Below are 26,886 nucleotides of genomic sequence, written 5' to 3'. Positions count from 1 at the left end.
GACAGGTTTAGAGGAGAAACCTTGGTATACCCAGCTAGTGAACTGCTTAGTTTCCCTGTGCAGACAAGCTCCTGACTAAGGCCTGCCCAGAACAGCAAAACAACAACTTTGCCTTCTTCCTATCTTTATCTACTGATCCATACGAAGTCATGTCCTCCGACATTCCTCCCTTCGCCAAACCCCTGGCTCCGTACATCCACTCCCGCCAAGACGCCCTCCGCATCCGCCAGGCCTTGACGTCTTACCTCCGATCGCTCGTCATTTTTGTCCCCCACGCGGAACCATCCGCCCACCACGCTCACTCCCATCTGTCATTGTGCGCGCCGATCGACGCCGTCGCCGAGGTCAAACGGGTGCCCGCCGATATCTCAGGCCTAAGAAAAGATTACCTCCAGGCACTGCAGGCCAACGTTGCCGCACGCAAGGAATGGAGCTCCGCGTCCGAGGAGGTTGCCTCTCGTCGACGGCGCCAACGCACCCCCAAGATCCATGACGAGGATGATCTGCAGGGCCCCGGGGCCGAGCTGCGCGATTATCTGACACTGCTCCGCGATCGACGCCGTCATGCGAAAATGCGGGTGTTTCAGCATTATCTCGATGAACTGCAGGCGCGGGAGGCCGTCGACGTGGACGCCATGGGGGCAGCGGTGGATCCCAGCCACCTGCCAGTAGATGCAGAGGAATCTGGTCGTGGTGGTGATAGCACGGATCTAGATGCACGTGTACATCATCTGGAGAGAGCTGTCGTGCGCGCAAAGACCCAGCTCGATCGGGAGAAGCAGTTATTCAAGAAAATCAAGGCGCGACACGACGCTTCAAATGACAAACCCACGCCTGCGGTCAAAGTCCGTGCACTCCAACGAACGCGAGATGAATTGGTACAGTGGGTGGAAGAACGCCTAGTCAGCGAAGGCGATCCAAACGACAGCATACTCCAGGAGCTACCACCCGAGGAACTCGAGGAGGCTCAGCGCGTGCTGGAAGACCGCAAGATGCAGATTGCACAGCAATATGCCTCGTACCTACAAGCTCGGCGAGAACTGCTGGACGCCGCCGCCAGAGCGTGCCAGCCCGTTAATCCCCCCGCAAAGGCTCCCTCTCCATCAGTCCCGAAAAGTGACCTCCTAGCGGAGGAAACTCCTCCACCAAACCCAGTGGATGTTCTGTCCTACGCAAACGAAACCCTCCTCCCTCTATCCAAAAGTCAAAAGGCACTCGCGCTCCAGAAATCCTACTTATCTGGGCTCCTCAGCAAGGAAAAGTCCACCACCCTCCGAGCCCTCAACCGTCTCAGAGACGAGAGCCACCTACTACCGGAATATCCGATTCTGGCTCGCCAGCCACGCTTCAAGCACGCCGTTGCAGCCCTCAATTCTCGCAGCCCGCCTCATGCTTCTCCAAACGGCGAAACGGACGAGACCGTCGCGCTCGCCGAGGCATGGGCATTTGCCTCTGAAGCTGCATCTGCCAGCGAGCGGGAATACACCCAACAGAAAGTGGCATTGGGGAAGGAGGTGGCGCAGGATGCGCGCAAGACGCTGGCGGAGGTCTACGGCATGCTCAACCAGGACCTCGACGAGGTGTTGCGCGAGGATGAACGAACTGAGCCGGAGGGGTCTGATATTTGGGCCTCACAGGCGCAGCAGTCGTCTCGGGGCAGAGGCAGTGGGGGCAGGGCTGAGAAGAGACCCAAGGGGCCGTGGACTGGACTGAATGGGAGGGTGGGGTTAGAGTAGTTGGTTCGGGTTATCAATTCGTTCAATGTCTATCCCGTGTATGAGTAATGCAGAAATTACTTCCGTCGTTGCGCCTTTGTTCATATCCATGCTTATATCACAACACATGCGACCATAGGCTGTGTGTCGAAACCCAGGGCCTCCCGTCAGCTCGGCGGCCCTGAAGTGACATACCTCGTCAATTGTCAATGCACTCTAGACCGCTTAACCTGATTAGGAAAGCTATAAACCATCAAAATAGACTCCGTCTAATCACTGCTTACACTTGACAGTCACATCGAGCTGCGAATAGACACGAGATGATAGGTCAGTTGCCGGATAAACATGGCTAGACAGAACAAATGAAGCTCATTTGTCAATCCCTTTCTTAGCTCAATTTTAGTCAAGTATTAAGCTTTCGGTTATTCTTGTCGTTAATCTCTGGAGCGGAGGTTCCATGCTTGATTAATCTTGTTAGCTTCGGCTGGAAATCCCAAGAGGGTTAAGACCCATTGGGTGCAGGATGTCAGAGTAGGATTCCCTTTTCCTCCACGATAAAGAAGGCGGCATGGTTATCCGTGAAACTTGCTCTGCTGTATATTCCGTACACTGGCAGCCAAGTAAAGTACCGAAACAATGCGGTGTAATAAAGTTTGTTATGTGATATTTAGACGCGCATAGCAAAGAAGCAGTGAAATTGACTTCTCTGGTCTCCTCTTGGTCTATCCAACAATACCACCTGAGCAGAAACAAGATCAAGTTCATCTGCAAGCTAATCTCTTATCAGGATAGGTTATGCTGCCCTCGGACTCGCGTTCATTCCCCCGCCGGACTTCCGACCGTGCGAGAAGTGAAGGAGCAGCGGGGTACAGCAAAAACAAGCAGGATGCAACACTCCCAATGCCCGAGAGAATGTATATTAATCTCCTGTCTCCTAGTTTAGTAATTTTTATGATCGTCCTACACTTCCTGAACAGTCTTGATCGTCTCTATCGATCGTCACTAGTAATTGATTTTCCCCCGTCATGCATATCAAAGCCGGCTTGATAACAGGAGCTTGTCTCCTAGCGTTTACACTTGGTACCAATGCCAAGCCTATAAACAAGGCTGCTACAGGGCACAGCATCAAGGCCACGACATACAAGGCACAGGCTTTCACATCTGCCAGTCCGAACGACGTTAGCTCGAGTGTCCTGGAGCTAACCAAGATCAAGTCTGCGAAGGGAAACAAACGCAGTGCTGCCAGGATTTTATTCGGCAAAAGCTCTCCGCTGATCTCCCTAGAGGTTGGTGAGGAGTTTGCAACCGAGATCGATATTGCAGGACAAAAGTTCCAAGTTATCGTAGATACCGGCTCTAGCGATACCTGGGTTGTTGAGAGTGGATTCGAGTGTGTGTCTGTGTCCAACAGCAGTGATGTTGTTCCCGAGTCCGAGTGTGGTTTTGGTCCCACATATACGTCTGGCTCCTCCTTCAAGCAGATCTCTGGAGAATTCTTCAACATCACATATGGCGATGGCGAGTTCCTAACTGGTGTCGTGGGCACCAATCAGGTCACCTTAGCGGGGATAGAGGTGACCCAGGAGATGGCTCTGGTCAACTATGCTGGGTGGTACGGCGATGGGATTACTTCTGGTCTGACAGGTCTTGCATATCCTGCTCTGTATGTGTAGTTCCCTCTCCAAAACATCTGACTTAACGCTGACATATTTATCTAGCACGAGTGCGTATTCTAACTCGACGAAAAAGCAGATTGAATACAACCCGATTTTCACAACTATGTATGAGGAGGGCAAGATTCTGCCGCTCTTCAGTCTGGCCATCCTTCGTGATGTCTCTGGACCGTCTGGATATCTTACCCTTGGAGGTCTTCCTCCGATTCGTTTCGTGCCCGACTTCACTAGTACACCTATCTTGATTACCAACATCGAGGGGTATCCCACTTCCTTCGACTTTTACAGCATTAATATTGACGGCCTCCAGTTGAAAGGCAAGGAAATCACTGCGGCTGGAGGCTCTAGCATTCAATACATTGTATGAGCTTTCCCTCTCAGTGACGAGCTGTCGCATGGATTATCAACAGAATTTGCTAATTGTCCACCGTGCTTAGGTTGATTCCGGCACCACTCTCAACTACTATCCCACGAAGTTTGCGAACCGAGTCAACGCCGCGTTCGACCCTCCGGCTATCTACAGCGACGATGTAGGTGCCTATGTTGTTGACTGCAACGCCAAGGCACCCAAACATGGTGTTACCATCAACGGCAAAACCTTCTATATCAATCCGCTAGATATGATTCTCGACGCTGGAACGGATTCAGATGGCAACACAATTTGCATCAGCGGCGTTGATGACGGCGGTGCTAGCTTGACGGAGGATGTCTTCATTCTGGGCGACACTTTCCAAAAGAACGTAGTGACGGTCTTTGACGTCGGTGCTGCAGAGATGAGATTCGCGGCCCGGGAATATTATCCTTCTAACGATCATTATTGATTGGCGTGAGAGTGGAAAAGTAGAGCGCCAATGGCCGTAGCTCAATGTATTTAGTACGATACTATCAAACTGAAGACCTTTGAGACTATCGTTTAATATCTACAAAAGAATACTGTGGTAACTTAAAGACCCCAAAGACAATATTGTCAGCCCTGGGCATTCCTTCCCTCAACACGACTACCAATCATCACCGAACCTAGATTACATGTCATACGAACTTCCCCTCCTCCACAGGCGGGGCAGGTAGTCAAGAGATAAGCGAGGCGACGCCTATAAGAAGGGAGGCGAGGGAAGACGGCGGGTAAGCTAGCTAGCTTGAAGCTGACTGAGTTATAGGGCAGTGCAGGCATCGATTAGGGTTCTCAGTGAGCGGCTCACCCGAACTGGGTGATCTATATAGACAGTAGTCGAACCATCCGCCACTAGAATGTTTCTGAATACTTTAAGTTGAGGAATGTCTATTATACTCACTCCCGTGCACCGCGAAATAAATGGATTGCAGCCAAAAGCGAAGGGAAGAAGACAGGGGCTCGGAATGAATGGTGAACCTGGTATGTGTAACAAGCATGTCCAATGGTATTCCAAAAGTTTGAAAGCGGGTATTGGGTCAGTCTTTTGGACCACCACTGTAATCTCTATTCTGCGACCCAGTACCTGGTGCTCGAGGTATCAAAACGCTTCTTGATCTGGGAATTGGACGAAGAATAGAGCTGGACTTTCCAAGCTTCCGGGTTATGCGAAACACCTTAGTCAAGGAAATCCCGGACGCTGAGGCATACGACAGCGGGCGTTGGCCAGGGAGGAGTGTGGCGCAAGTAGTTGGTTAGGGGAGAGTTATCAATCCGTTCCGTGTCTATTGTACTCTCGATCTGAATATCTACTATATTCCTAGACGGGTGTCCCAAATTGCATCATCGCGATCCACAGATAAGAAAAAGGCTCCACCGGAGTTTGGCGAGCGTTGGGGTCCGGCATCGGCGCGATCCTCGTGGGAGGGAGCGTGCCCTCACTTCTCCAGGGCAGACCAGAATCCATATCATCTATAGTAAATATATAACTATATTTCAGCGGAATATGATAATTGATATATATCCCTCGTATCCTATCCATTGAGGGTACACACACTATGTTCATCATGGTGGAGGAGCACACTAGCAGATGGAGCCCCGGTCAAGCCCACCAGGATTGACTCATCCCGGCCAACAGAAAAAAAGGGAAGAAAAAGGAAAGGCAAGAGCGAACAAATCAACACCATCAGAATTCGCCCACACTCGTTCTCTCTTCTTCTTCACGAACTCCGATTCCCCTCTGTCGTGTGCTTTGGTTCTCGCGTGGAGCGGACGGTGAGCCACGGGCCAATTAGCGAGTGCGGGAAGAAAAAAGATCGAGAAAAAAAGTGTAGACCGAACACTGCTTCCTCCCGACCCCCAATTCTCTCAACCAAACCCCCCAATTGAACCATCTCGGGCAGTGCGCAATGGTTCTTGCTGCTCGTGGTGGGCAAGCAGCCTCTCTGCTGCGCCAGCGCTGCCTCGCTGGGGCTCGCCCTGCGCTGCGCCCATTCTCCTCCTCCTCTTCCTCTCTCCGCTCCGTGACCGCATCCCCAACCGCGACTCTGCGCCTGCAGAAGCTCACGCCCGCCCGCTCCAACCAGCTGCGCTCCTTTTCGACGACACTGCACCGTCTAGCTGCTGATGCCCAGACGGCGCCCCAGGCCGAGTCTTATCTCGCCAGCGGCGTGGTCAAGCCCGGCAGCAACCTCGTCGATGTGAAGAAGGTGCTGGTCATCGGTAGTGGTGGTCTGAGTATTGGTCAGGCCGGCGAGTTCGATTATTCTGGTATGTATGAGTGAGAGAGCGTCCATGCTTGCTTGCTTTGCCCGTGGAAAACCCCCAGCGCAGTCACTGACTCACCGTTCTGCGTAACAGGCTCCCAGGCCCTCAAGGCCCTCAAGGAGGCCGGCGTCCAGTCTGTCCTGATCAACCCTAACATCGCCACCATCCAGACCGACCACAAGCTTGCCGACGAGGTCTACTACCTGCCCGTCACCCCGGAGTACGTCACTCATGTCATTGAGCGCGAGCGGCCCGATGGCATCCTGCTCACCTTCGGTGGCCAGACCGGCCTGAACCTGGGTGTGCAGATGAATCGTATGGGTCTCTTCGAGCGCTACGGCGTCAAGGTGCTCGGCACGAGCATCCAGACCCTGGAGACCAGTGAGGACCGTGACCTGTTCGCCAAGGCCCTGAACGAGATCAACATCCCCATCGCCGAGTCGATCGCTGTCGGAACCGTCGACGAGGCCTTGGAGGCGGCCGAGACCGTTGGCTACCCCATCATCGTCCGGTCTGCCTATGCTCTGGGTGGTCTGGGCTCGGGCTTCGCTTCCAACCCCGAGGAGCTGCGCAACTTGTCCGCCCGGTCGCTCACTCTCTCTCCCCAGATCCTGGTCGAGAAGTCCCTCAAGGGCTGGAAGGAGGTCGAGTATGAGGTCGTCCGTGATGCCGCCAACAACTGTATCACTGTCTGCAACATGGAGAACTTCGACCCTCTGGGTATCCACACCGGTGACAGTATCGTCGTGGCCCCGAGTCAGACTCTGTCGGACGAGGAATACCACATGCTCCGTACCGCTGCCATCAAGATCGTCCGTCACTTGGGCGTCGTTGGCGAGTGCAACGTCCAGTACGCTCTGCAGCCGGATGGCCTCGACTACCGTGTCATTGAGGTCAACGCCCGTCTCTCCCGCTCGTCTGCTCTGGCCTCCAAGGCGACTGGGTACCCGCTTGCCTACACCGCCGCCAAGATCGGTCTGGGCCACACTCTGCCCGAGCTCCCCAATGCCGTGACCAAGACTACCACGGCCAACTTCGAGCCCAGCTTGGATTACATTGTCACCAAGATCCCCCGATGGGATCTGAGCAAGTTCCAGCACGTCAACCGTGACATTGGTAGCGCCATGAAGTCGGTTGGTGAGGTCATGGCGATTGGCCGTACCTTTGAGGAGTCCCTGCAGAAGGCTATCCGCCAGGTCGACCCCAAGTACATTGGTCTCCAGGGTGACCACTTCGAGAACCTCGACGAGGTTCTGCAGAACCCGACTGACCGCCGGTGGTTGGCCGTCGGCCAGGCCATGCTCCACGAGAACTACTCCGTGGACAAGGTGCACGACCTGACCAAGATCGACAAGTGGTTCCTGTACAAGATCCAGAACATCGTGGACTGCCACAACGAGCTCAAGGAGATTGGAAGCCTCTTCGGTATTAAGAAGGAGATCATGATGAAGGCCAAGAAGCTTGGTTTCTCCGACAAGCAAATTTCTCTCCTGGTTGGCTCGACTGAGGATGACGTCCGCGCTCGCCGCAAGTCCTTTGGCGTCACCCCGTGGGTCAAGAAGATCGATACCCTGGCTGCCGAGTTCCCCGCGGACACCAACTACCTCTACACCACGTACAACGCCACCTCGCACGATGTGACCTTTGATGACCACGGCACCATCATTCTGGGCAGCGGTGTGTACCGTATCGGTAGCTCTGTCGAGTTCGATTGGTGCGCTGTCAACGCTACCCTCTCCCTCCGCAACATGGGCAAGAAGACCGTTATGATCAACTACAACCCGGAGACCTACTCGACCGACTTTGACACTGCCGACAAGCTGTACTTCGAGGAGCTGAGCTATGAACGTGTGATGGATATCTACGAGCTCGAGGCTGCCAGCGGTGTTGTCGTGTCTGTCGGTGGCCAGCTGCCGCAGAACATTGCTCTTCGCCTGCAGGAGAAGGGCGGTGCTCACGTTCTCGGCACGAACCCCGAGGACATCGACAAGGCCGAGGACCGTCACAAGTTCTCCCAGATCCTGGACAGCATTGGCGTCGACCAGCCCGCCTGGAAGGAGTTGACCTCCGTTGCTGAGGCCGAGCGATTTGCCGAGTCTGTTGGATACCCCGTCCTGGTCCGTCCGAGTTACGTCCTGTCCGGTGCCGCCATGAACGTCATCTACAGTGTTGACGAGCTGAAGGAGAAGCTCCTCAACGCTAGCGCTGTCTCCCCGGACCACCCTGTCGTCATCACCAAGTTCATCGAGGGTGCTCAGGAGATTGATGTTGACGCTGTCGCTTCCAACGGCAAGCTCCTACTGCACGCCGTCAGCGAGCACGTCGAGCCCGCTGGTGTCCATTCCGGCGACGCCACTCTCGTTCTGCCCCCCGCCAACCTGGAAGAAACCATCATGTCCCGCGTGAAGGAGATCGCCGAGAAGGTCGCCAAGGCCTGGAACATCACCGGCCCCTTCAACATGCAGATCATCAAGGCCGACCAGGAGGGCGCTGAGGCTCAGCTCAAGGTCATTGAGTGCAACCTGCGCGCCTCGCGCTCCTTCCCCTTCGTCAGCAAGGTCCTAGGCAAGAACTTCATCGACGTCGCCACCAAGGCCCTCGTCGGCCGTGATGTCCCCGAGCCCGTTGACCTCATGCAGGAGAAGCGCGACTACGTCGCAACCAAGGTGCCGCAATTCAGCTGGACCCGTCTCGCAGGCGCAGACCCCTTCCTAGGCGTGGAGATGTCGTCGACCGGCGAAATCGCCTGTTTCGGCAAGGACCTCGTCGAGGCCTACTGGGCGTCTCTGCAGTCGACCATGAACTTCCGCATGCCCGAGCCCGGCGAGGGCATCTTGCTGGGTGGAGATATCAACCAGCCCACCCTCGCCAAGATTGTCGAGTACCTCCAGCCCCTGGGCTACAAGTTCTTTGCTGCCAGCCCCGAGGTCAAGGATCACATCGAATCATCCGCTAAGGACGCCGTCACCGTGCAGGTAATTGAGTTCCCGAAGCAGGATAAGCGCGCTCTGCGTGAGGTCTTCCAGAAGTATGATATCCGAGGCTGCTTCAACGTTGCCAAGACCCGTGGCAAGACCCTCCTCGACGAGGATTATGTTATGCGCCGGAATGCTGTTGACTTTGGTGTGCCTCTGTTCATGGAGCCCAAGGTATGTTTGCCCTCCTCGTCTCTAGCAGAGCACAAAAGACAGTTTTACTAATGAATATCTAGACTGCCCTTCTCTTCGCTCAGTGCATGAACCAGAAACTCCCCCGCCAAGAAGGCACCCCCAGCGAGGTCCGCAGCTGGTCCGAGTTCGTGGGCGGCAAGCTGCTGTAAATTGTTCTTGAAACCCCCCACACCTCAATTTTCTCTTGCACAAACAAACAAAAGCCCCAATCAATCTGTCGACACAACAATTGAATTGTGTGTGGCATGGTGAGTAGGGCATCTTATCTTGTTGATAACTAGATGGCGTGCAGTTTCTTTTCTGTTATACTTTCTTCTTTGTTTTTGATTTCGGGTTCCTTCCGCGGTGAATCAACCGAGGGGGAAGGAAACAGAGCTACAGTGATAGTACTATGGTACTACATGTATCATGCCCTCCCTGATGATTGTTCTTCTCCCTGGCGAAATGCTTTAGTTTCTCTGTTCGTGTTTTGCTTTGCTTTGCCTGTTGGGTTGTGTAGTACTATAGTTAGTACTTTTGGAGTGGTAAAAAGAATTTAGGTCTTCCTCTTTACTCTATCTCTTGACCATAGTGCGTGGGTAACATACTCTCGCTACACCCATTGAAGTTGCACGATCAAGTAGGTACTTGCCACAAGTCAGTAGAAGAGCGATGGACCCTCCAAAACGAGCAGCTAGAAAACAAGAAGCCCTGCGATGTATGAGCTACAGCTAACAAGCAACCTACCTACCCATCCAACCGGTCATTCCCATCCCCCTCAACACCACGTATAAGGGCAGCTGCCTCGCCATGACACTTTCCCAACCGATTCTCTCCCCTCCAATTCTTCTCATCCTCAATAGCTTTCGAGTCCCACTTCAGCCCAACGCCCCAGATTCGATCCCGCGGAGCACCCTCAACGAATGTCCGCCCCGAAGCAGCCACGTACAAGCTCTTCAACTCCGGATCCGCCTGCGCACGAATCACACACCCGGCCATCATGATCGGGACAGATGCCGCGTTCCATACATCCTGCCGGAACCCTAGCACCTTTCTGCCTAGGGCTTTTTGCGTCCGCGGGACGTTTGTTCGGAGGATGGTTGGGAGTCTCGCCGCCCAGGCCTGTTCTTTCTCATCAGACCCCGTCGACGAAGAGGCAGATGCAGATTCGGGAGGAGGTCCAGATTTAGAAAGAACATCCCGCTGAAAGTCCCGAAACTCCTCGTCTTCAACCGTCCCCGTCCTTTGAAACATCCGCGACCCGCTGTCATCAATACCGCATTCAAACAACCACGCTTTCATAGCCATCATCCACTGCTCACCGCGCCCGAAGCCAAACTCCTGGATCAGCAGCGTAGAATAACTTTCTGGCGATGGGTGGGAAATACCCAGTTCGTCGAGACGGGGGAGACATATCTCTAGGCCTTCTTTACCGCGGAATCGCGTTGGGCTCGGGTGCCAATTTGAGAGGACGCCGCTGTGGAAGAAGACGTGCGTGGCTGTTGCGCGGTGTCTGGGGGAGTTGAGTATTGAGGATGGTGTTGAAGTAGTTGGTGGAGGTGGGGGACTGGTCCTGGAACTGGTGGGTTTGGGGTTTGGGCTGCGCTTACGCTTGCGCGGCACTGGGGTAGGCATGTTGTTGGATTTGAGTTTTGCAGGGAGGAGAGGTTGTAGGAGAGAGATATTTACGACTTTGGAGACATGGAAAAAGAGGCTCTTCCGCTCGGCGATGCCTGCCTCTCGTATCCATTCAGGTGACTCACTACTACTGGGCCTCTCCCTATTCTCATGTTCATGCAAAATTGTACTAACGGCTAATGTTGTCTATTTGTCGAGGCTGGTTTCGGATTTGCCATCACTAGCGTTGTACATTAAGTCTTGGTCGAGCCATCAGATAATCTCGGACTTCTCTGATTGCCTAGAAGGAATGCCTGAAACTACTGACTAATCACCGCCAACGACATCAACAAAAGCACACATTAGGATTCTGGTATTGACCCTATAACCACCATATCTCAAGATGTCATCCTCTCCATCCACACCAACAGTCTCCACCAAGACCGTCTCGCGTAGTGCAGGCAATGGCATGGGAAATGGCCTATTCGCAACAGGCCACATCAACACTGGCGAGAATGTGCTGCATGTCCAGTCGCCCTTTGTGGCGGTTCTCGATACGCCTCGTTTGGAGGATACATGCTCTGCGTGTTTTGGGAGGAGGCAGCTAGAGGGTGTTACTGAGTTGAAGGGGTGTACGGGGTGTCGGGTGGTGAAGTATTGTGATAGGGTAGGTGCTTGCTTCCTTTTTGTTTGAGCCTTTAATGAAACTTGTTCCCTACCATATTATGTGTTTCTGTTCATATTGCAGTTTCTTTGGGTGATGATTACTAACTATCTATCCAGACCTGTCAAGCCAAGGACTGGAAATTCGCACATTCCCTTGAATGCTCCATTTTCCAAACTCAAAAGCCGAAGGTTCTACCGAACAATGCGCGGGCCATTTTGCGCATGGTGCATCGTGCCCAGCGGCACAAGTATCATTCCGAGGAGATGGATCTCTTTTCGAACCTCGAGACTCATCTGAGTCAGATCCAGAAGGATGAGGAACATATCGGTCGGATTACCATGATTGCCAAGGCGGTTAAATCGTGTGCGAAGACTGATTTGGATGAGGATGCTATTGCGCAATATGCTGCGAAGGTACTTGACTAGCACTTGATTCAGATGTTTTGAAGGTACATACTCTAACGAGGTGGTTTTAGCTGGATGTCAACTCATTCAATCTCACAACATTCACCTACGACCGCGTCGGACTCTACATGCACCCCTACGCAGCGCTGATCAACCACAGCTGCGACTTCAATGCCACCGTCGGATTCGACGGGGACGAGCTCTTCGTCAAAGCCATCAGGCCAATCAAAAAGGATGAACAGATCTTCATCTCGTACATCGACGTCACGAATCCCACCTCCCAGCGCCGGAAGGAGCTATCAGAGAGATATTTCTTTGACTGTAGCTGTTCCAAATGCACAGCCGAAGAAACCGAGATCCGCGAAACATCGGAGCAACTCCGCCAGGAAGAAACCGATGCCCTGGAAGCAGCACAGAAACAAGCCGCGGAACTCTTCCAAAACCCCACCACAGACGCAGACGCCTCATCTGAAACAATCGAAAAGCTCGAACGCTTCCTGCACATCTTCCACGAAACGAGCATCTGGCCTCTCCACCGCCAACCCTACCCCTCCATCCGAGACTCATTAATCCTGTCCCTCCTATCCGCAGGAAACTTCCCGCGCGCGTTCCTCCATGCTGCAATCCGATACACGAAAATAGACCCCCAGCTCTACAGCGATGCCCATCCGATGCGCCACCTGCACGCATGGGTCGTAGCAAAGCTAGCCATTTACCTATCGCAGGGCTACCAGCCCACTCCCCAGGACTTCAAGGATCCAATCCCGCTGCACGAGTTCGGGTTCAATTTCCACTATATCATCTGGTACGTGCTGGCAGATTTGACTAGTAAGCAAGCGGAAAGCTGCACGGTGCCTAGCTTCAAGAAGCTTGTCGTTTCGAATTTCGCGACTGTTGATGAGGAGTTTAAGAGGAATGGTATTGATCCGAGGAATGCGAAGGGTGCCGTTTCGGCGGAGTGGACGAAGTTTGAGGCGTTGATTAAGAGGGCTTTGGAGATGGAGTAGATAGGGCCTTGGGATGGTGAGTTATCTTCTGATTTAGAGTTGCCAAGTGGCCACTCTATGTAGTTAACTTTCCTGACCACTACGTACATAAAAGATTATTATTTCAGGTTACGATGCGGGGAACATTGGAAAAGCGGCGGCGGTGTAATATTATTGTGTTGGTGCAAGGATATAAGCGCCGAGGCTTCTTGCACCTATCTATTTCATCACTATATCTCATTCTGCCTTCGCTCCTGCCAGCAGCTGAGCGCGCGAAAATGGTGCAAAATGCGACATTGTCCTCATCTTCAACGAGCCCCAAGTCAATAGTTAGCCACTCCGCCGCGGCGCGCGACAAAAAGGACCACCAGGGCTATTGGCCAAACATTGCCAACAAATCTCAAATACCGGCATGGCTGCGTGACAATGACTATATTGTAGAGGGTCATCCGATGCCGACATATTCCTATCGACGGTCGTTTCGCCTATGGCGTTGTTGGCACATGGAGACCATGAATATCTGGACGCACATGCTGGGATCGACAGCCTTTGTGGCTACCAGCTTCGCTCTTTATCGATATGCATTAGTATCTGGGAGTCTCCAGCTCACGCGCGGCGATATTTTCGCATTTGGTACATTTACCACTTCAGCAGCCATATGCTTTGGCCTCAGCACCGCATTCTATACTCTGAGAAGCCATTCCTATAACGTACACCATTTTTGGGGCCGGATGGACATTCTCGGAATATGCGTACTTGCTTTCGGAGGCGGAACTTCTATGACCTACTATGCATTCTATTGCCAGCCCACTATCCAGTGGCTTTACTGGTGCCTGAATTGCTTCTCGGCTCTCGCTGGTGCCGTCGCGCTATTTGACACTGGCGGCGGCGGCAACAAAATGAGGACGCTTCGTGGCGGTGTCTTCACTCTGCTCGGTATCTCCGCTATGATGCCCATATTCCATAGTGTTAACCAACTGGGCTGGAGTCGCGCATGCACTGAGATTGGGGCCAGATGGTATTTTGGTGAAGGGCTTTCTTTACTGGTTGGTGTGGGAATTTTCGTCAGTCGGGTTCCAGAAAGGTTAAGTCCGGGCTCTTTTGATATTTTTGGTCATTCGCATCAACTTTTCCACACCTTTGCTGTGATCGGCGGAGCCTGTCATCTCGTCGCCCTGATAGCGGGATACAGTTACCGACAGGCGCACCCAATATGTTGAGCTGAGCTGAACATCGAATATGTAGTAATGAACCAAAGACATAGCGATTAATCTAGAAACCCCTATAGATTTCTACGTATTCGAAAGGCTTCACTAACACCTCTAGATATATCCCAGATAAGCTGTGAGTGATCTGCCGCCCATGATTCGCCCACAAATTCCTGCACTTATAACACGAGCATGTGATGAATGATGCATAGATGCGGCGTCAAGGGTCTCGCTATGCCACTTTAGGGGCGATTGGTTCTCGCTTAAGTCTGCACCATGGCTTGAAAATTTGCTGCGCTTTGGGCGCTAAATAATTGGATATTATTGGCATAAGCGTTCAGTCGAGTTATCTATTAATTAACGTTTTGGGGAGCCTCAATTCTGCTCACAGCCCCTCTCTTCCCATGTTCTAGATAACCTAGTCTTTGCAATTAAATCGTACAACTATACACACCTTTGGCATTCTGCTCAAGGTATCCTACCGTTGAACTTTGTGTCCTCTTCTTCTCTTTATTTGTTTTTCATTTTCGTAGCCCTACGAACAAATTCTTCACTCCGCCGGAATACAATATCTCGAGATCTGCACTCAATAACAAACGGCCTTTCAACATGCCTTCTTCCGAGCTCTATGTTGCTATCTACTGTAATGACAGTGGGATCTACAAACACTGGGCTCTCTTCGTCGACGGACCTACGGACGAAGAGAAGCTCGTCTTCAACATCTTGGGGTCTTCCACTCAATACCGTTTCGAAATGGAAGAGTCGAATGCTTTCCTCGACCCGACTCTTATAGAGGTGTTTCCTCTGTGTGATGTCGACAGTTCCAAAATCGATGCTATCAAGGATGCGGCACAAAACGCAGTAATACACAACGAGTCTCCAGGATACAACTGTCAGGACTACGTTCTTGAACTTCTGGATGATTTGGAGGCAAAAGGGATTATCAGTCGGAATGACGTGGAATATGCGAAGAATAAACAAGGCGTCAAAGATAAGCAGGAGGGATTAGCATAGACACAGACCAACCTGACACGTTGCCTCCTTTTCTGCAATTGCCTTCATCAGCATCTGATGCTGGCTTGTAATCAACTGAAGTCCTCCGTGTTTAATTGTGTTTAATCTTTCAGAGGAGGAAAACGAATTGTTTCCCATTTCTATCGCAATTAGTTGGTGTATGAACCTCTGTTCTGAGGAAATGTAACGCTCTAGACGTGCATGTTTCAGCAGACAGTATTCAGGTACATGATTAGGACCATTTCATGCTCTAGGATTGTTTGCGCTGCATAATGGAATTATCAAACCTCCCTTTTGTCGCCCATAGCAAATGCGGTTGTGCTGATGCGGCCGAAAATAGCCTCCCCCGCACAGTTCGGCCTATCCAAAAGGCCATAGACGAAGATACCAGAAGACTGAAAGCCCCGTATGCACTATGTTCCTGTGAAGTAGGCCAAGGTCAAGGCTTCATGCAAAGTAAAATAGATTTTCAGAATCATCTCCGGCCCCAGGACCCACAGCAACGTTCCCTGGGGGGATATACATGAAGCATACAGGACATAACAGAAGCATACTTCCAATCTTTCAGGCAGCCTGGCGCCGCGCGATCGACAGTGGAGTGAAGAACGTATCATTTCATTAAATACTGCGGTACTTATTCACTAATGCAGGGGAATAGCACCCTTTTCTCTATGATTTGTATCCTCCCCTCCTTGTCAAAGTGGTGGAGTGTATAGTTCAACCAATCCTGCACCTTGCCCTCCTCATCCATAACTGGCGACGCACTGAAATCACATGTGCGATATTGGGCTGGTGGGATATGCCCCGGTTTGTCCAGCAGATCATATACTTGAGATATTTGTCCGGGCAGGTTGTCGGGATTCTCCTCTAGCGCAATGAGAATGGCCACGGTATGAGCGGCCGGAGTGCACATGAATAGTCCTTGTGCCGGGGGAGCCTCCCCCATGTACCGCAATGCCTGGCGGCGTAGCTCGGGGAAAGGACATTTGAGCCCTGTGATGAAAAGTGGCATGAATACGCCCATCTCAAACATGAACTGCGGCTGTTTCCCTTCCGAGCTGCGTGTCCATGCAATCGCGGTGGGGGCCAAGTTAATGATTTGGGCAAATTTAGATTCGTAGGCGTCATATACACCTTGGTCAGGGTTTAGCACGGCTTCTGCTTCGATGAAGACGGTCGTATATGTCATTAGAAGAAGCGCCGTTGTACCGTCGATGGTCGAGCCACGCATAGAATCCAAGTATGTAAAGAGGCGATACCATTGAGCGAGTCGGGTTTTCAGGCACTGTTGTCTGGCCACCAGCTCTGATACCTCGTGCAGCTGACCTTCTGCTGTTCGGCGTAGATAAGTCTTGGATTCAATGTTGAGAGCCTTCAGTTCGGCAAAAATGCTACACAGAACGTTTCTCGCCTCTTGGATCGATGTGAAGCACTCGTCTGGAACGGCCAAATGAAGATCCCAGCTTTCTTCTGATGATCCATTGGCGATGAAAATCCATGTGCCCAAACGGCGGAAGATGGGTTCAAGGATGGCGATGGTCGAGGTTGCTGTTGATGTAGCACCAATCATCAGCTGCGCACCCTGTTTGTACAGGATCTGAGCAGCTTTGCTGTTCCCCTGTAAGATCTCGATCGCAATGAAGAGAATGCAGCTGATCAAGGACACCATCAGTTCTGCCGTGCCTTCGTTAATACGTTGCTGTAGGACAGCCAGCGAGCGCGAGTACCAGACTAGCGCTTCGCGATGGTACTGATGTCGCACTGCAGCTGGATCATTCATAAGCAACCAGGGCGGTGTCTCGTGAATGGGAGGTCGTTCGTAGAGCGCGCTGAGCGAGATGATCGCATCCCAAATAACTGGCTCTACCCGGCAGATTTGGAGGACCGAGCCTGTCCAGAAGGCCTGGTCCAGAACTCCTGAAAGTGATGGGCCAGCTTGGTGGAAATAGTATTCAAATGCACGACGCTCTCGTGATCCCTGATATGAAAAGGGCGTGATGTCCAGCTGGAGCCGCCCAATAGTCTTTGGGGGAGGACCGATGCTATAGCCACACCGCCGTCCTGTACTGGTACATCTCAGGCAGTGTGGTTTCACCTCGTCACACTTGATACGGCGAACTCTGCGAATCGAGTGTCAAATACAGCGACTGGTCGAGTTCCGGGGGCCAACTGACTTGCATGTGTCGCACCCGGTCTTGGACTTGGTGCCTCCGAGGCGACCAGGGCGCTTGGCGGACAGGCTCATAGCCAAAAGCAGGAGTAGACGGTTACAGTTTCTTCGACACCTCCGGTATAGGGAGCATCAGTAGGCGGTCGGGGGACGCAACCCTCGGTTTGGAATAGTGAGACACTAAACCTAGAGTGGATGCGCTAATCTGAAGTAGGAAGCATAAGTGTCTGACCAAGTGGATCCTTGATTGCCCACTCATCACCGGACGCGGGGTGTGGGAATGTGGTCAAAATCAACAAGATAGAAGATGTCTGGCATTCTGAGTATAATCGAGCTATCTCTTTAATAGTACAGAACGCATAGTAAGCGAAATGAGCGCACAATGCCAAGAATGTCAAAAAACAAAAGCAGTTTAGCGTTGCATAACTTTTATGGATCCATCCTGGAATCCCGACAATAAGTTCAACGACAGTTTTCGAAATAGCGCTGTACCAAATCTAGCGCGGATGAGTTAATCCTGAGGAGGGAGCTTTGGTACCATGACCGTATTTGGGATAGCGAATCCGGCCTGGCCGGCACAAATGCTGGTCCGCGAGTGACAACCCCTTCCACTGCATCATGATGCATTTACAGTCCGCGCGTTGCAGCAGATAAACAACCAGCACAAAAGCAAATGATACCAGGGCCCAGCATATAAGGGTCAAACTGGGGGCCTTATACGCTCGAGTTGTTTCGCATACACCAAAAACTAGGAGCGGAAGAAATGCTATCCAAGATTAGTAGAGTGATACTAGGCACACTAGAATCACCTACGGACTGTAAGGCCTGTATGGCCCCAAAGTAATGGCAAAGTGTTGAACCAAAGAAGTGCCAAGAAATACATAAAGCTCATAACTATTTTAAAAGAGTCAACAGGATATTAAGACCGATTGATAGGAAACTTACGGTTGCACAAGCCCCCTATAGGTGACTGCGACCAAACATCCTGCCTATCCTCACAGACACTTCGGGAAAGGGATAGACCAACTTCTACCCCAAATAAATGTTGAAAATATCCCAATTTAGCATCATGAAGTTCAGAACCCCGCCCTAATCGCCATAAGCGGGCAGTTCCTTCTGCAAATTCATGATTTGCATTATGCTTGGATATAAGAGCCTGCACAATGTAGTTTCGAACCTCTTCTGGGTTGCAGATCCATTGGGGATCCCGGGCCATTTGAGCGAGAAAAGATAAAAAAACAGAAGAATCCGCTACGTTGTCTGAGCGAAAAAAATCAGGGGGCGTTTCTATGCGGCCCCTTATATAGCTCACGTGTCGTACAGGGTATGCCTTGGCCGTATTTTATTAGTTAGTATTCTATATCTGCAAACTCGACTTCAAGGAGTTTGAATAATGACAACTTTGCCACAGTAATATGTTGAAACTAGGTTTATTTCCTCTTCTCCAGGAGGGCTGCATCGCTGCGCAGCCCCATCCTTCCGCGTTTACTATGGCGACCGGACCAAAATTTCCAAAGGAAGCAACCAAAAGTAGTTTTATTGCCTTCCATGTAGAAACTATAGAAAAGGTTCAAATAGTAGATCATGCGATTCTATACTCGAACGATCGAATGGGAACAATGTTAAAAGAGTGCCTCAGATCTGCACTTGGATCGCTTCAGACTAGTTTTGTGGGCTGCGGCATGGTGGACCATGATTGGCCTGCGTCTCAGCCCCTGTGACGAGATCGACTGTGTTCATCCGGGGTTGCAGATATATGCCTGCAAGACCGTGGAACCTCCGCACGAGGGAAAAGAGCAATTCAGTGCCAAAATCAAGAATGTAATGTTCAAGGTTAAAAAGTTTGCTAGAAACCATGGGACTCTGTCTACGCTCCCACGTCATTTTTATGTTATTCCCAGCGAATCGATCTGCTCTGCGCATCCTGACTAAGCCCCATAGCTGATCATTGCATCAGCCCTGAGTCGTCCAGGACATCAGGAGAGGGAAAGGGAAAAAAGGAAAAACCCCTGGCTCAAAAGAATTCTTTCTGCTCATTCATGCCAATCCAGTCTCCATGTTAGTTACCAGACACAATGGTTACTCCATGTTCTTGCTGAACTATGCGACGCAAATCCTATGTTTCATCCTCGTGACCCCTTTCGTCTTTCTCCGGGTCCTCGTGCGATGGAAATTGAGCGGCAGGCTGGGAATTGATGATGGTACGTCTCTGGTTAACATTATTAAAGCATGCATCTGCTAATTGATTTAGCCTGTTGTTTCATTGGATGGGTAAGACACAGCCGATCTGCTGTCGTGCCAATGCTTGGAGGGCAACTAACCGACTGCTAGATGTTGTTCATGGGGTATTGCGCAAGTGCTTTGCTTTGTACGTACCTTGCGGTGTTCCTTCCTTATCGGTGGTCTCAAATTGCTAATCTAATCACTAGATGGCTTCGAGGGCGGCACCAAGACGCGTGCCGACCTAAAGCCACACGAGCTCAAAATATGCATCAAGGCAAGGCAATACCCAGAGCTCACCACCCCCTATTGCTAATGTGCCGTCTAGCTGTACTATGTCCTCACTGTACTATATGCACCAACAGCCCTCTTCGTCAAGACCAGTCTCATCTATATCCTGATTAGGGTATTTCAACCCTTGTACAGAGGAATGGCGGCTCTATACCTCCTTCTCAGTGTAGTCGTTGGCTATTACACGATCATCACCTTCATCAAGATGTTCATCTGCAATCCAATCTCCGCTTATTGGACACCGTCTCAAAGAAATGATGCGTTATGCTTAAGCCAGCCCGGGGTGATCATTGCAGATTCCGTCATCAGCTTCTTGACGGATATTGCCATATTCGCGTTTCCCGTCACGTTCATCTGGCCACTGCAAATGCCTTTTTGGAAAAAGGTCAGGGTCACTACTCTTCTCGGACTCGGAGGCATCGCTGTGGCTTTCAGCCTATACCGACTTGTGGTCGGGGTATACGAGACCAAGAGGCCGCATGACACGACAATGTTTACCAGGTCCATATTGACCGCGTGGGTTTTCATTCTTCTCCGGTATTCTCGAATTTGGAATTAACCCGTTTCTTCTACAGAAACGCCGAAGTGGGATTCGGGCTGATCTGCGCCTGTCTGCCGGCCTTCAACATCCTCACCAAGCATACTCAGCAAAACTCGGCTCCCTGGAAAGGCCTGGTTCGCCGACACAAAAAGCAGCAACAACCAACACATACGATCTTTGATGGCACCCAGTCTAGTCAATTCGTTACGAGTCATTTGAGTAGCTCTGCACGCCGAGGATCGACGGATTCAATTATGGCTAGTCAGGGGCAGTCGGGCTTGTCGGCCGAGGATAATTCCGAAGCGATAATAAAGATGGTTTCGTTGAATCAGCATTGGGAGCAGGCATCGCAAAGGTTTGTGTGGGACTCCTTTGGTGTGTCGATTTTTGCGCTAACAGGCTCCTAGTAATGAAGGGACTGATCGAACCGACATAATATAGATTTTCATGAAGCAAAAATAATTAATTGGATGACCCTTCTAATTATACCAGTTTATCTGGCATATCTAGCATCCCAAGTAGGTAGTAGGTTCGTGCAGGAGAATCCAGCAGGATCCCGTGTTTGCATTTGTAGATCCAATGTCAGTTCATACTATTTCAGACAACTAAGGAGGATATATTGAGTGGGAATAAAAATCTCTAGGCCATTGCTTTTGTATAGACTGACGAATGCAAGTAAATGACACGTTGGATGCCGTTCAGTAATGGTCATTATCAATCAGGTCGTACCGGACAAAGGAAAAGAGCTCCAGCCTAGAGTTAGGCCCGCCTGATGAGAAGAAAAACTATCCAACCAAGAAGATCGTGAGAAAAGGAAACCAGAACCAGCAGCAAATCTAAGTAGTAGTACGCTTGGCAAACTCGACCCGAAGGATAAGGTGGCGGTAACCGACTGCAGGGAGATAAAGATGTTAGCAATGGAAACAGACCCCAGCAGAAACGGATGAGGGAAACATACAGCCGTCCATTTTCTCGCACGCAAGGGCAGCATCGCCCCGGTCTGCGTAGCTGATGAATGCGAAGCCCTTGGCCCGCTGGGTTTCTCTGTCCCGGGCAAGGAAGACTCGGGTGACACGACCGAACCGCTCGAAGAGGTCCCGGACCTCTTGCTCTTCTGCCAACTCGCTGACCTGTTTGTCGGAAGAAAAAAGTTAGATGAAGTCACACATGAAAATATGGCAAGTCCGGAGGTGAGACATACGTTCGTAACTCGGAGAGTCGCCAGATCGTCCTTCTCGAAACGGCCGCCCATCTTCTCGCCACCACCAGCACCACCCTTCCGCATATGAGGCGGCACGTAGCTGGAAGAGCCAGCGCCCAGACCACCAGCAGCCTTCTCGTCGTCCATGTCGGCTCCACCACCCTCGGTGGGCTCCTCGACGGGGGCCATGGTGTCCTTGAAGGGACAGCGAGCCGTAAAGTGCTCGCCACTGCAAATCCGACACTTGACCTTCTTGTCCTTGAGCTGGTCCTTCATGCTGCCCTTCTCACCACCAGCCTTCTCGTCCTCCTTGGCCTGTGCCTTCCAGTTCACGCTGGGACGGAATGCGATGTTCTCGCCGACGGAGGTGGTGTCGAATGACGGGCCCGCGGCGTGGCCCTTCTCCAAACCAAACTTGGCCCACGACCGGCGCTCCGCCACCTGCGGGTTGACATGTTCCCGGACGACCGTGGTCTTGATGCGGCGGGTGAGCTTGACTTTCTTGCCCTCTTCGTTGAACCGGTAGGAGATAACTGTCTTGGTGCCGTCTTTGTTGGCGATCACTTCTTGCGCGGGGAGAGCGGAGGGGTCGTCGAACTCCTCGTCGTCGGCCCAGGCGGCGCGGCTGCAGGTGCGAAAATTTTTGGTTAGAGCGGATCTAGAAGAATCGTGTAGGGGCATTACTCACTTCCCGAGTTGAGACATGGTGGGCGTGGGGAGATGAGTGAGAGTGTTGCTAAATTTCTGGATTTCTTTCAAACGCGATTGTGGATTTCTTTCATCGGCCGTGGCGCAGCTGTGGCTGGTGGGTTGGGTCACGTGGCCACTTTGTGCCTTCTACGGAGTAACTCTAGGTGACGATGGAAAGACCATGGTTGTGCGTGGTCTTTACCATCTGAAAGCGTGGCCTTTTCACACTGCGAGTTGCTGCACTAAGAGAGCAGAAATCCACTATACCCGTTTTGTCGTAGGTCCTACATCGTTCGATGCAAAATGCAGTCGTTGGCACAAAATTTAGTCGGAGCGTATAATAGGTAAACAGGCACATGTAACAAAGGCATCAATAAAGGAGACACGTTCTAGAAGTGTTGAACATAGTGTTAAATTTTTCGAATGAATCTGGTATTTGTTTGCAGTGATCCCATATATCAGTAGTGCAAATTTCGGAAAAATTCAAGCATCAAGCATCATTCAAAGTACAGTCCCTTCCGACGGGATTCCTCGGAACATATCAACAGAGTTCTTGTCCGCCCATGCCAACAACGCATCATAATCTGTACACTGATGTTTTGAGCCCCAACCAGGGCCAGCCTCTGTTGCCCCCTCTAGAGAGGTATCTGCAGCACACATGATGGCCTGTCGAAGATAGTCGAAACAGTGGGCGGAGTGATGGGCTATCTCATGGGTTAATTCTGCTCCGTCAAATGCCGTTTGATATTGCTGGACAAGATATGACTGGGACGGTATTATTAGCACATGATTTTATTCCATGAGTTTCCAATGATACGTACAAGGCAATGAAGCTGGTGAAAAACCGACATCATATATGCTGGCGTATCTTGAAAATGCAACTTCACGGTGTATGGCTCAGGCAGGTCAAATGACTCGTGATTGTCTATTCGTACATATCCTCTGCCAGCTATAACAGGGGGTCGTTGTTAGTTATACTCTTTTATGTAAATATATTCATCATTTCTTATCAAGGTGATTGTTACTTACTTGCGCTCAGCTCGATCCAGTTATGAAGTGTACTAATCGTTTCATTCCTGCTGGAAAACATCTTGTCGTGTAGGTATCTTGGATTTTCGGTAAAGGTATAGGTCTTTCTTGGAACTTTATGACTTTTTTTTAGTAATCGTAACATTAAAAGTTAGTATTTGTTGATAGGTGATACAAACGTACATTTAGGTATTGGAGATGCTTTTTCTGTTGTTCTATTGGAAAGGGAATTTATGAGCAAAGCAACGATCACGAAGGCCATCGCGATCTCCAAAATCAACCGCCCACGCTGTTTCCAAACCGATGGCACTTCTCGTGAATCGTTCTCCAGGAAAGATTCTTCCTCGGGATCCTTGGGAAGGAATGCTTCCTGGTCTTCATGTTGTTCTCGGATCGACTTCATGATTCGGTGGAGCAAAGTTCATTGGTTTATGAAGGGAGAATTCGTGGAGTGGGAAAATATGCTAAGAACAGCAGAATCCGGGGTATGCGGGGGATTTAGGTGGACGTACCATGAAGAAAGGCCATTTCGGGATTTTAGCCTATTACCGCAGTTTCGCCCGCAATTGCAGGGTGGAAGAGCCTAAATTCCCGATGGGGTATAGATTTCTTCAGCAACGTATTAGACTCGGGACTACGAAGTACTAGTACTAATATAACAATAGGCTAATTAAATGCACCAATAGGCGTACAGGTTCTCTAGTTTGGGGATGGTTGTGGTGACCCTGCATTTCGCTAGCGTCCTCGAGTCGTACACAGTTGTTTCAGGCGTCATCCTGAACCATCGTCAACTTCTAGCTTCAATGGCATTTTCCACTTTTGCAGTTCTGCCTTCAGTCTATAGGTAAAGGTCTCTGAATACATGCATTGATGTTATGCCTCTATAGATTATTGCTAGTGGAGGGAATGAGGGGGTGTTCGGACCTGGAATTGCCATTTGAGACCTGCTGGGGTTTGTTACAAATTTAGCCGCTGGCAAAATCTGACGGAATTCCCTATCCTCCTCTATATTGTCGGAGACCTCACTAAGCGAGAACGGTTTTCATGGGAGTATGACAGCTAGTCAGTATACTTTGTAGTCTGTAGAAGTCCTCAAAATGAGTAATAAAAGGACTGATCCCCTCGTGCAAAATTCTCCTTCTCCTTCTTTTTGTTCTTCTTCTTCTTCTTCTTCTTCTTCTTCTCAAAAATGTTCAAAAAATAGGAATAAGAAAAGGGTTTATTTTGATAGACGCGAGGAAGGAGTTGTACGAACCTCCTGTGATGAAGATGGATTTCCCCGTTAAATCTGGGATGTCGGTGTCCGGGTTATAATTTCAGTTTGCCAGGCATATGGAGTTTGGTATCATTAAGCTTCTTTTGGGGGGGGCAGGAACGTCTGCAAGTCAGGGATCTTAACCAGGGCTATTATTGTAATTGTAACCCAGACTGGACGGATTAAATATTTACAACAGCGGAGAGGAAAGCATTTCTTATTTATTCACCCTGTGCTAGAATTCTTCCATCGGGGTGGCTTTTGCCCAGCCGGCCCGATAACGTGCGCCACAAGCGAGCTGGCTCCATATTGACTGACCATGAGCCTTATAGAGGACGGAACGGAAGGCTCTAGATCCGTTGATGTACAGTATTCGGCATGGAGTTATGCTCGGGTATAAGAAGCAGGGCTAATGAGCAACCTGTATAGAACAGACGTGCTTCCCAAGCAGTAGATTAGAGTATGCAGAAATCAATTCCGATAAATCCAACATATATATATATATATATAGGCACCATCATGCACAGACAAGCGAATGCCTAATGCAACCCATTTGAAATAGAATATTACCTCCAAAGACAATCAATATATACAAAGCCTTCCGCCAAACAACTACCTCCCAAAATACCGAATCTCAATCGGGCGCATCAAGCAATACGTCGTAAATGAGAAAGCGAAGCCCAGCTCAAAGCCGACATCCCCACCAAACTGCAAAGCACCCGCGTGTTTGGCAATCGGGCCAATCCACCACGTCTGGCTCATCCCCGTCACCATACCGGCAACACCAAACCCGAACGCCACCGTCGCCGCAATGCCCAGGGGCAGCTTGTTGCGCTTGTCGTAGTGCTCAGGGTGGTAGCCGCCGAAGCCGCGGCGGAAGACGAAGTGGTCGGCGATAGCGATGCCGGAGTAGATGGCCAGCCAATAGCCGATCAGGTTCATGAAGTTCTCGAGGACGATCTCGAAGTGGGCGTAGCCGGGGATGGCGATGGCGAGGGACACGCAGGAGGCGAGGAAAGTCCAGATGAAGCGGGGCACGCGCTGGGTGTAGCGGCTCAGGACTTGCAGGGTGAGGGAGACGGAGTAGATGTTCGGGCAGTTGTTGGCGATGATGGAGAGGGCGAGGATCACGAGGCAGAATTTGCCGAAGCCGCCGAGGGGCTCCAGGACGGCGCCGATGAGGCCGCCGTTGCCAGACGCGAGGTACCCAGCGTGGTACTTGTTGTCCTTGTGGTTCAGAGACGTCGATGTGTAGATTGCGATGCCCAAGAACTCGGTGAAGAGCAGTGGGACGATCAGGCCGAGCCAGGTCGACAAGAAGACCTTGCGGCGGCTTTGGCTTGAGGGTTGGTACACGGTGTAATCGGCGGCGTAGCTTGTCCAGCCCGTCGCGAAGCCGTACACCGTCGAGCCGAAGGATAGACAGGATCCCAGCTCGGATTTGCCGACGCCCATGGGCAGATTGACCCAGTCACCGGAGTGAGCGTAGGTGCCCAGGACGATAATGAACACGATGCAAGTCGGGATCCAGCTCCAGAATTCATACTTGTGGACCACCTTGTACCCGGAGAAAGTGATGAAGAGCGTGCAAAAGGTGATGATGAGGATGCCGGCGTAACCAGGGACGCTGGAGTTGACCGCGTTGAGGAGCTGGGCGCCAACAATGGCGTTGGCTGCGGACCAGCCGACACAGGCCAGGACGTTGAGGACGGCGACTAGACGAGTGGATTAGAACCTCGCACGTGGATACAGTGCACCCAAGATATAACGTACTGCCTTTCACAGGCCACCATCCAAACCAGAAACGCGACAGGACCATCTGGCGCAACCCGAACGCGGGACCGAAGCACGAGAAGAAGCACACGGTCATGACGCCGAGGAGGTTAAAGAAGAGGCAGACGAGCATGGCATCGGCAAACCCCAGCCCAAACAGCGATATGCCCAGGACGCCGATGGCGAACGAGCTCACGACCATGTTGGCAGCGAGCCACTACAACCCGCAGAGTCAGATTTCATTTCTTGCACACACATTGCGACGAAGAATATACCATGCTGCCAATATTCAAGTAGGAGGTATCCGTGCGCTCGTCCTCGGGGACGCGCTCGATGCCACGCTGCTCGACATGAAAACGACCCGCGATGCGCTGGATGCGCGCGTACAACGAGTTACCATACTCGAAGCTTTCGCCCGGTACGGCACCATCGCTGGCACGGTCATTCACCTCATCGCTGATGTTGGAGTCAACGGGTGAATTGTCCACCTGCGTGGCTTTCTCGAGGTCCTCGTCCTTGCCGCGGAAGAACTGGGGCATGATGGGCAGGAAATGAGTGAGGACTCGAGTAGCTCCTCAGACCAGGTGGGATTGGTGATTGAATTGCAGGGGGATTAGGGAAGGGATG

The 26,886-nt window shown here is 51.3% G+C and overlaps 11 protein-coding genes across 11 annotated transcripts; 7 read left to right on the top strand and 4 right to left on the bottom strand.

Annotated features, from left to right (window-relative positions):
- Nucleotides 1-149: 149 nt before the first annotated feature.
- Nucleotides 150-1,736, top strand: N7474_010846 (uncharacterized protein; the record flags this gene model as incomplete). Its single annotated transcript, XM_057202256.1, has 1 exon — nt 150-1,736. The coding sequence occupies one exon, from the start codon at nt 150-152 to the stop codon at nt 1,734-1,736; it is 1,587 nt and encodes a 528-aa protein (XP_057047540.1).
- A 1,004-nt stretch (nt 1,737-2,740) lies between these two features.
- Nucleotides 2,741-4,209, top strand: N7474_010845 (uncharacterized protein; the record flags this gene model as incomplete). The annotated part of the gene is made up of 3 exons (XM_057202255.1): nt 2,741-3,378; nt 3,434-3,749; nt 3,826-4,209. 3 exons carry the CDS (start codon nt 2,741-2,743, stop codon nt 4,207-4,209), a joined length of 1,338 nt encoding a protein of 445 aa, XP_057047539.1.
- Nucleotides 4,210-5,686: 1,477 nt separating this feature from the next.
- N7474_010844 (carbamoyl-phosphate synthase (glutamine-hydrolyzing) CPA2) lies at nt 5,687-9,363 on the top strand (the record flags this gene model as incomplete). Its single annotated transcript, XM_057202254.1, has 3 exons — nt 5,687-6,047; nt 6,138-9,193; nt 9,256-9,363. 3 exons carry the CDS (start codon nt 5,687-5,689, stop codon nt 9,361-9,363), a joined length of 3,525 nt encoding a protein of 1,174 aa, XP_057047538.1.
- A 577-nt stretch (nt 9,364-9,940) lies between these two features.
- On the bottom strand, nt 9,941-10,828 carry N7474_010843 (NADAR family protein; the record flags this gene model as incomplete). The annotated part of the gene is made up of 1 exon (XM_057202253.1): nt 9,941-10,828. One exon carries the CDS (start codon nt 10,826-10,828, stop codon nt 9,941-9,943), a length of 888 nt encoding a protein of 295 aa, XP_057047537.1.
- Nucleotides 10,829-11,213: 385 nt separating this feature from the next.
- Nucleotides 11,214-12,888, top strand: N7474_010842 (S-adenosylmethionine-dependent methyltransferase; the record flags this gene model as incomplete). The annotated part of the gene is made up of 3 exons (XM_057202252.1): nt 11,214-11,477; nt 11,594-11,890; nt 11,953-12,888. 3 exons carry the CDS (start codon nt 11,214-11,216, stop codon nt 12,886-12,888), a joined length of 1,497 nt encoding a protein of 498 aa, XP_057047536.1.
- Nucleotides 12,889-13,145: 257 nt separating this feature from the next.
- On the top strand, nt 13,146-14,087 carry N7474_010841 (hemolysin III family protein; the record flags this gene model as incomplete). The annotated part of the gene is made up of 1 exon (XM_057202251.1): nt 13,146-14,087. One exon carries the CDS (start codon nt 13,146-13,148, stop codon nt 14,085-14,087), a length of 942 nt encoding a protein of 313 aa, XP_057047535.1.
- Nucleotides 14,088-14,684: 597 nt separating this feature from the next.
- On the top strand, nt 14,685-15,089 carry N7474_010840 (uncharacterized protein; the record flags this gene model as incomplete). The annotated part of the gene is made up of 1 exon (XM_057202250.1): nt 14,685-15,089. The coding sequence occupies one exon, from the start codon at nt 14,685-14,687 to the stop codon at nt 15,087-15,089; it is 405 nt and encodes a 134-aa protein (XP_057047534.1).
- Nucleotides 15,090-15,723: 634 nt separating this feature from the next.
- Nucleotides 15,724-17,334, bottom strand: N7474_010839 (Zn(II)2Cys6 transcription factor domain-containing protein; the record flags this gene model as incomplete). The annotated part of the gene is made up of 2 exons (XM_057202249.1): nt 15,724-17,209; nt 17,264-17,334. The coding sequence occupies 2 exons, from the start codon at nt 17,332-17,334 to the stop codon at nt 15,724-15,726; spliced, it is 1,557 nt and encodes a 518-aa protein (XP_057047533.1).
- Nucleotides 17,335-19,909: 2,575 nt separating this feature from the next.
- On the top strand, nt 19,910-20,718 carry N7474_010838 (uncharacterized protein; the record flags this gene model as incomplete). Its single annotated transcript, XM_057202248.1, has 2 exons — nt 19,910-20,227; nt 20,272-20,718. 2 exons carry the CDS (start codon nt 19,910-19,912, stop codon nt 20,716-20,718), a joined length of 765 nt encoding a protein of 254 aa, XP_057047532.1.
- Nucleotides 20,719-21,147: 429 nt separating this feature from the next.
- On the bottom strand, nt 21,148-22,217 carry tif35 (translation initiation factor eIF3 core subunit g; the record flags this gene model as incomplete). The annotated part of the gene is made up of 4 exons (XM_057202247.1): nt 21,148-21,203; nt 21,270-21,441; nt 21,513-22,137; nt 22,201-22,217. The coding sequence occupies 4 exons, from the start codon at nt 22,215-22,217 to the stop codon at nt 21,148-21,150; spliced, it is 870 nt and encodes a 289-aa protein (XP_057047531.1).
- A 2,881-nt stretch (nt 22,218-25,098) lies between these two features.
- On the bottom strand, nt 25,099-26,798 carry N7474_010836 (cytosine permease; the record flags this gene model as incomplete). The annotated part of the gene is made up of 3 exons (XM_057202246.1): nt 25,099-26,201; nt 26,260-26,476; nt 26,535-26,798. The coding sequence occupies 3 exons, from the start codon at nt 26,796-26,798 to the stop codon at nt 25,099-25,101; spliced, it is 1,584 nt and encodes a 527-aa protein (XP_057047530.1).
- Between the last annotated feature and the right edge of the window lie 88 nt (nt 26,799-26,886).

The sequence above is a fragment of the Penicillium riverlandense genome (genome assembly GCF_028828495.1).
Source record: "Penicillium riverlandense strain IBT 135883 chromosome Unknown utg000011l_segment0_segment0, whole genome shotgun sequence".
Lineage (NCBI taxonomy): Eukaryota > Fungi > Ascomycota > Eurotiomycetes > Eurotiales > Aspergillaceae > Penicillium > Penicillium riverlandense.
Note: the sequence above shows the minus strand (reverse complement) of the source record. Positions and strands in the feature narration are given on the sequence as shown.